This window comes from Penaeus chinensis, chromosome 39 (assembly GCF_019202785.1).
Source record: "Penaeus chinensis breed Huanghai No. 1 chromosome 39, ASM1920278v2, whole genome shotgun sequence".
NCBI lineage: Eukaryota > Metazoa > Arthropoda > Malacostraca > Decapoda > Penaeidae > Penaeus > Penaeus chinensis.
The window spans coordinates 1696957-1704456 of record NC_061857.1 but is presented as its reverse complement, the minus strand read 5'-3'; the positions used below and the strand labels follow the sequence as shown (position 1 = coordinate 1704456).

Here is a 7500-nt window from a genome sequence, read left to right as displayed (position 1 = left end):
AATAACAATAATACTGATGATGATGATGATAATAATACTAATAATGAAAATAATAATAATAATAATAATAATAATAATAATAATAATAATAATAATAATAATAATAATAATAATAATAATGATGATGATAATGATAATAATTACGTTAATGATAATGATAATGATAACAATAATAGAAATGATAATGACTCAATATACAATATACAAATAAGCAAATGAAACAGATAACATGGGTGGAGCTGTGAGCATCAATTTAAGACCTGCTTCGGAGTATGAGTTCGGAGGCCTAGTGGGTACATCACGAAAGTTCTGGACAGATTGCTTAGTCCCCGACTGTATCTGCAATATGTTACTAATATATGACCTCTAAAATTTACGCAAAATTCGCAATTTGTAATTTGTACTTCAATTATAAATTATTATTATTATTATTTATTATATATATATACATATATATATATTTGTTTTTACATATTAAGATTTACAAATCACCATTACTTAAGAGATATGAAGGACTATACTATATATGGTGATGTCATCTGTATTTTGGAGAAGAAATGCTGTGCATCACTTAAACAGGCATAAAATATCTAGAGGTCATTCTCTCCCTTCCTTTTAGCTGTACCTGTTGCCGATTCGTTATTTCCGTACTTCACCATCACTTTTTTAAGTTCTGATTTTATGTTTAGTATCTAATTTCTTGTAGTAGGGAATGCACTACTAATGTATTGTTAAACCGTTCCCTGCTTGTACCTAATATTGCAGCTATGTAGTTCATATTCATGGTCATATCTAGTATTCATAATGCAGTAATAACAAATGGCAAGGAATAGATATATTACACCCATAATGACAGTGATATCAGCCCTCCATTAAGCAGTATAGTCACATTTGCATTTTGTTTATATTTTTTTCTCATTTACCAGAGCAATTCTAGGGAATGATAATCATTTACGTGTAATTTCTATTGTTATGACACATTAAGAAATCAGTGTTTGTTAAAACTGCATTGTCCATATAAAACTGATTTTTTTTTTTTAAATCATGAAGAATGGTTTTCTAATTACAGGAGATTCAGCTTTAAGTTAAAATTCATGGAAGTGGTAATCTCCAACAAGTATACCTAATATCCGTCTGCAGCCATTTCTCTGGGAGGAAATAAAAACAAAAGTAACAGTTTAAATATATTTCCCTAAACATACAATAGTGGACTAGATTACATTCAAAATTTCAATACAAAGATTGTAAAGACAAATATGAAATAGAATATTCAGCTACAATAAAGGATATTTTACATGTAAAATTACTCAACAACTTCCAAGTATTTTAAAGTGTAATGCTGTACAATGCCATTAATGGTAGATAAAATATTTAATGTCTGTACATTATGTACACTGAATACAATAAAGAGGTTCTTCCCTGGATATTTCACATGAACTTTGTACTACCTGGGTAAAATATGTACAATACTAACTTGATCTGTACAGTAAATACAATAGGCATAGTTATACATCGTATTAAGGAGGGCATAAAGACACAGATGTCACTATAAAAAAAAAGTACATACATGAAGGAAATAATAGTTTAACATTACATCCATTGACAGTTCTTTTGTTTAAACTTCTAGAAAGCCAAGCCAATTTATCTAAATAAAAAATGCAATGCAGTTCTCTTTTTACATAATAGTAACGAATATCACTAAAAACAAAAATGAATTTAAGCAGCCTAGACATAATGAGAGCAATAAAAGGGGAAAATACATTGAGAGGTATGGTGTGTATACATGCATACATATACACATACATACAGACATACATATTCATATTCATACACATGTACACAATATATTATATGTATATATATATTTATGTTTATATATACATATAAACATATATATATATATATATATATATATATATATATATATATATAGATATATACATATATGTGTATGTATGTATAAATACATATAATCATACATATATATATATATATATATATATATATATATATATATATATATATACATATATACAAATACAGACACAAACAAACATGAACAAACACACACATATATGTTTCTATCATTATACATACTACACACAAACACAAACATACACACACACACACACACACAAACATATGTATATATATGTATACGTATGTATTTATTTATATATATTTATATACGTGTAAATATATAAATATGTGTGTGTGTGTGTGTGTGTGTGTGTGTGTGTGTGTGTGTGTGTGTGTGTGTGTGTGTGTGTGTGTGTGTGTGTGTGTGTGTGTGCGTGCGTGTGCGTGTGCGTGTGCGTGTGCGTGTGCGTGTGCGTGTGCGTGTGCGTGTGCGTGCGCGTGCGTGTGCGTGTGCGTGTGCGCACATGTGCGTGTACATATATATGTATGTGTGTATATATATGTATGTATATGTATGTATGTATGTATGTATGTTTGTTTGTTTGTTTGTTTGTTTGTTTGTTTGTTTGTTTGTTTGTTTGTTTGTTTGTTTGTTTGTTTATTTGTTTGTTTGTTTGTTTGTTTGTATGTATGTACATATAGATATATATAGAGATATATATATATATATATATATATATATATATATATATATACACACACACACACAGATGCATGAACACACATAGATATATATATATATATATATATATATATATATATATATATATATATATATATATATACTGTATACACATTTACATATACACATATATATCAGAATTAATCAAAACATGATTCCATTTTGGTACAATGAACTATAAACTTACACTGTAACACTTTGGTCTATTAAAGAAAGCGCAACCATATTATCAGATTGTAACGTCTGGTAATACTAAGTGTGTTCACATAACTTTAACAATGAAGTGTGTTTACCATAATTGTGGTCTTATTCTTTAAGAAAGTAATAAAACAGTTATAACACTCACTTTTTCTATGCAAAGGAATATGTATTATCATAATTTTTTTATGAATATTAGTGAATTTGATGAGCAAATCTCTTGATAGTGAACACATATCTTCTTCTGAACACAAAAGTACTCTTAGAAATGATAACTGCTGCAAAACAGATGGATTGTATAGGATGCAAAAGAACTAGTTTTAAAAACTTATTACAATAAAAATCTGGAAGCAGAAAAAAATATTGCTGATTAAAAAAAATCCAAAAGCAGAGAACATTGTCAACTAAACTGATGGATTAACTTTCTATCATTTTGCAAACAACAAACGTCTAGTGAGCTTTATAATGTCATCACAGCTACCGCTAGAAATTCACAGACAGGCACAGATCAGTTGGCAGTATTAACTACTTTGAAATACTAGAATACCTCATACATTATATGGGATTTTCACTATGAAAGAAAAAAAGAGCAGGCAAGCTGATGTTTTTTATCATCTTGTTTTTAAAATACAAATTAGAATTTAGAAGACTCTAAAATGAATTATAAATATTAACAACCAAAGGTTCAGAAATGTGACTGAGAAAGAGCGAGGGAAGGCAGCACGTCACGAGAAACTCTTAAGATAGTATACAAAAAATAAATTACTTTGTCATAAATACACAAATTTACACAGTGTACAATGACACTTAAAAGCAAATGTCATGTCTATGTTCACTATTAGAAAAGATTACCTATGTGAAAAAATTCAAGCAGTAATAAATGCTACTATACTAAAGGACTGAAGTTGTGAATTCTCTCACTGAAAATCTGAACATTTGTCCTCGTGTCCACATACTAATAACATCTAAATCCATTAAATAATTGAGCAGTAGTCATGGTCCCATTAACCAATGGATAACAATAAAAAACTGTCAATAAATAAAATTTCTCTGAAACATTTAGTGTCATCCTTGTATTGTTTCTTAACCATGTGGCTTGGTGCTTATTTCATTAGAACCTACAAGTATAGATATCTGCAAAGACAATTTTATGCTGCTGCTACAATATTTCTGAATTATAGCAAGTCAGATGCATTACCATTCAACTATCATCACAAGCAATATTTTCTGCGATGGAAATGCAAGTCTTGCAACTTCAAGCCCTTCCATGCAAGACGATTTCTTCAGCTTCTTCTGGTCATAAAAAAGAACTAATTTCCATATTGTAAAGTCACAATTACGACTTGCTAAATAACCCTAACCTCCTTGATTTCACTGTTGGTACTTCCTCCACAACCTGCAACATGCAAATCATAATTAGTATCAATGCATGTCAAAAAAGAAGAATTAGATATATAGGCAGAAGAAGGAAATATCTTTAACATGACTACATGTGTTTAAAATATTCTACACAGACACACATACCTTTATGAGGTTATCTACCCCAGTAAGAAAGCCTTCCTCGTGGTTGCCTAGGACCCATGCTTCTCTGTGAGTAATGCTGACACCCTCTGGAACGGGCACAGTTTTGGCAAAGTCTATCATCCAAACACCTGCTTTATCGTCATCGTAGATAATCAAGATGCTGCTTCCAATCACCTGGCAAGTGCAGATACAATCAAGTTAACAGGTGCATCAAACTGGTTTCTTGCTACATACTGGATCTATATATTCCACATGCAAGATAAACCCAGTTGATTTCATGATTATATAATTTGGTAATAAGTAAATAAATAAGCAAATTAATTCATGAAGTATACACATAAATGTACACTTGAATGCAGGTTCAAGTAATCGTGTTTATGTTTATATTTGTAGATTTTTATTTTTTCTATTTATATGCGTGTGCGTGTGCGCGTGTGTGTGCGTGTGCGCGTGCGTGTGCGCGTGCGTGTGCGTGTGCGTGTGCGTGTGCGTGTGCGTGCGTGTGCGCGTGCGTGTGCGTGTGCGTGTGCGTATGCGTATGCGTGTGCGTGTGCGTGTGCGTGCGTGTGCGCGTGCGTGTGCTCTTTCACTCACAAAGACTGCTGCATTACCTCATGCTTTTGGAAATATGGCGATTTGGCGAAAGTATCCCTAAGATGATTAAGACGTGACAAAACCTGTCGTTTGGTGTTCTCTCGCCCTTTGAGAAACCCACTCATGGTCCCAACAACTTCTTCGCGACTGCGGACTGTCTTAAGTTCCGTAACAGCATCACTACCAGTCATCTATAAAAAAGAAAATGACAATAATAATACAGTCCATTCACAGAGAGCAATTCCTAGTTTATAACCCTGAAACTATCTAAAGGTGGTTTGCCCCAAATTTTTCATAAAGTTTAAAATTAATTATTGAAAAATTTAATCTCAATTTTTTTAGATTTATTTTCAAAATGAACATTATTTGAAATCCTTTAAATATTTTTACAAGCACTAGGTATGGAATGTTGACCAAACTTTAATATCTTTATATATTTTCTTTTTCATCTAACAGGAAAAGTACATGAAATGTAATCTTTCATTTCATAAATCTTAAAGCGCTGAAATTACAAGATTACAGCACAAATAAAAACCTTTGGCTGTGAGCAGTTACTGTACTTAAGATGTTTTACGTTGTCTTTACCAGACCAAGAGTAACAGAGCTCTCTCTGCACGAACCTTCAGAGCTTCTATCCGGAACCCGAGGGATCGAGAAGAACTCATGTTGTCACGGAAGTCCATGTATCGCAACTTAGTTACTGCTTTGGCTTCGTGCTCCTCGGGGGTTGGTGCTGTAGGGTCCACTTTAATCATCTGGTATAAAAGATAAGAACAAAAATACAGTCCTACTGACAAATCAGGTAATACTTGGACCTGATTACTGCGTGTAAGGAGTTTTAGATCATAGAAGTCAGATAATTTACTTAAATCATACAGAAGAAAGGAACGTACCTTCTCATACAGGTCGTGGCGAGCCTTGGTGTTGGTCACTTCGGACTCCAGGAAGGTGCGAGTTCCCATCTTTATGTCCATCACAGACGGGTTGTGGAAGTTATATAATAGGTCTTGCATCTCAATGAAATCTGTGGCAGGACGTTAAGGAAAATGCTTCATGTCGAACTGTCAAATGCTATTCTACTGCATGATTCTGGACTACACGGAACCATGACCTCTTGCACGGTCTCATATCTATTCCCACTTTCACGCACATTAGCATACTAACATACAGATGAACAACCATCCATACATGATCTGAATATAACCATCTGGCAACATCTATACAGCCTCTCCCACATACATCCATACTCTGACACATACAAAACACACACACACACACACACACACACACACACACACACACACACACACACACACACACACACACACACACACACACACACACGTGCACGCGCCTCCCCCTCAATGAGCGTCGAAAAGGATACATTCATCTTGATAGACGACCTCCCGGAAGAATGTGGGCGCGAGCTCCCTGGCCGGGTCCTGCGAGAAGGCCTGGTAGGCGACCGTCTCCACGGGCTCGGGGCCTCGCTTCTTCCAGATGGTTCCTGGGCCAGCTGGAGCCAGAGATCCTGGGTGACCTGATAACTGCACCCAGCTGTTGCGCCGGTTGTTGAGGAGGACCGAGGACGCCGGCGCCGTCAGGTTGAGGGCATTCTGGAAGGGGACCTCCGTTAGCGACCACGGGATTTGTTCCATAAGTCCGGTTTCGCTGATGCCTCCGCACCAACGCCAACGGACTTGCCAAGCATGTATGGACAAGGTAGTTTTATAATGCGCCAGATATTACAACAAAATGTAGGAGACTCGCTTCTAAAACTCAAACTGGCTTTACTCAAAGGTGTCTTATATCTGAAAAATGCTGGGAAATGCCAGCAATATATCTACATGAATGGTAGTTAACAACAATAAGAACTTTAAACGGAAACACTCCACCTAATTAACAAACATAATTAAATGCAATAGCTGATGATAATAATAATAATAATAATAATAATAATTATTATTATTATAATAATAATAATAACCAATAAATAAATAAATGAATACTAGGTAATAACTGATACATAGTCAATAATCAGTAATAGTATTAATGATAATTAATAATAATATTAATATTAATAATAATAATAATAATAATAATAATAATAATAACAATTATAATAATAATAACAATAATAATAGTAATAACAATAATAATAATAGCAATAATAATAATAGTAATAGTAATAATGATAATAATAATAATTATTATTATTATTATTATTATATTAATAAAGATACTTAATGATAAATCATTAATGAACCATTTAAAATCAATAATAATAATAACAATAGTAATAATAGTAGTAATAATAATAATAATAATCATAATAATAATAATCATAATAATAATAATAATAATAATAATAATAATAATCATGCTCGTCGCCGGCGGCGAGCGGCAGAGCTACTGACCAGCGCCAGCTTCTGCAGGAGCGACATGTCGGCGGTGTCCTCGGCGCTGAGGCCGTCCTTCGCCAGGGGCGCCTCGGCGTCCTCGAGCGCGAGGTTGAGGTGGCCATTGGCGCAGACCTCTTCGCGGTGGGCGTGCGGCTGCGAGGGCGAGATGCTGCTGCTGGA

The 7500-nt window shown here is 33.7% G+C and overlaps 1 protein-coding gene across 1 annotated transcript in view; it reads right to left on the bottom strand.

Annotated features, from left to right (window-relative positions):
- Nucleotides 1-3392: 3392 nt before the first annotated feature.
- LOC125046634 (inositol-trisphosphate 3-kinase homolog) overlaps nucleotides 3393-7500 on the bottom strand; it is a 10016-nt gene continuing 5908 nt past the window's right edge. Inside the window, exons 2-8 of the mRNA XM_047644473.1 lie at nucleotides 7336-7500; nucleotides 6303-6534; nucleotides 5812-5942; nucleotides 5539-5673; nucleotides 4936-5109; nucleotides 4325-4498; nucleotides 3393-4196 (exon numbers count right to left, since the gene is read on the bottom strand). The exon at nucleotides 7336-7500 is cut by the window's right edge and continues 240 nt beyond it. Coding sequence (XP_047500429.1) covers nucleotides 4137-4196; nucleotides 4325-4498; nucleotides 4936-5109; nucleotides 5539-5673; nucleotides 5812-5942; nucleotides 6303-6534; nucleotides 7336-7500 — 1071 coding nt within the window. The 3' untranslated portion in view covers nucleotides 3393-4136. The remainder of the gene's footprint in view (nucleotides 4197-4324; nucleotides 4499-4935; nucleotides 5110-5538; nucleotides 5674-5811; nucleotides 5943-6302; nucleotides 6535-7335) is intronic.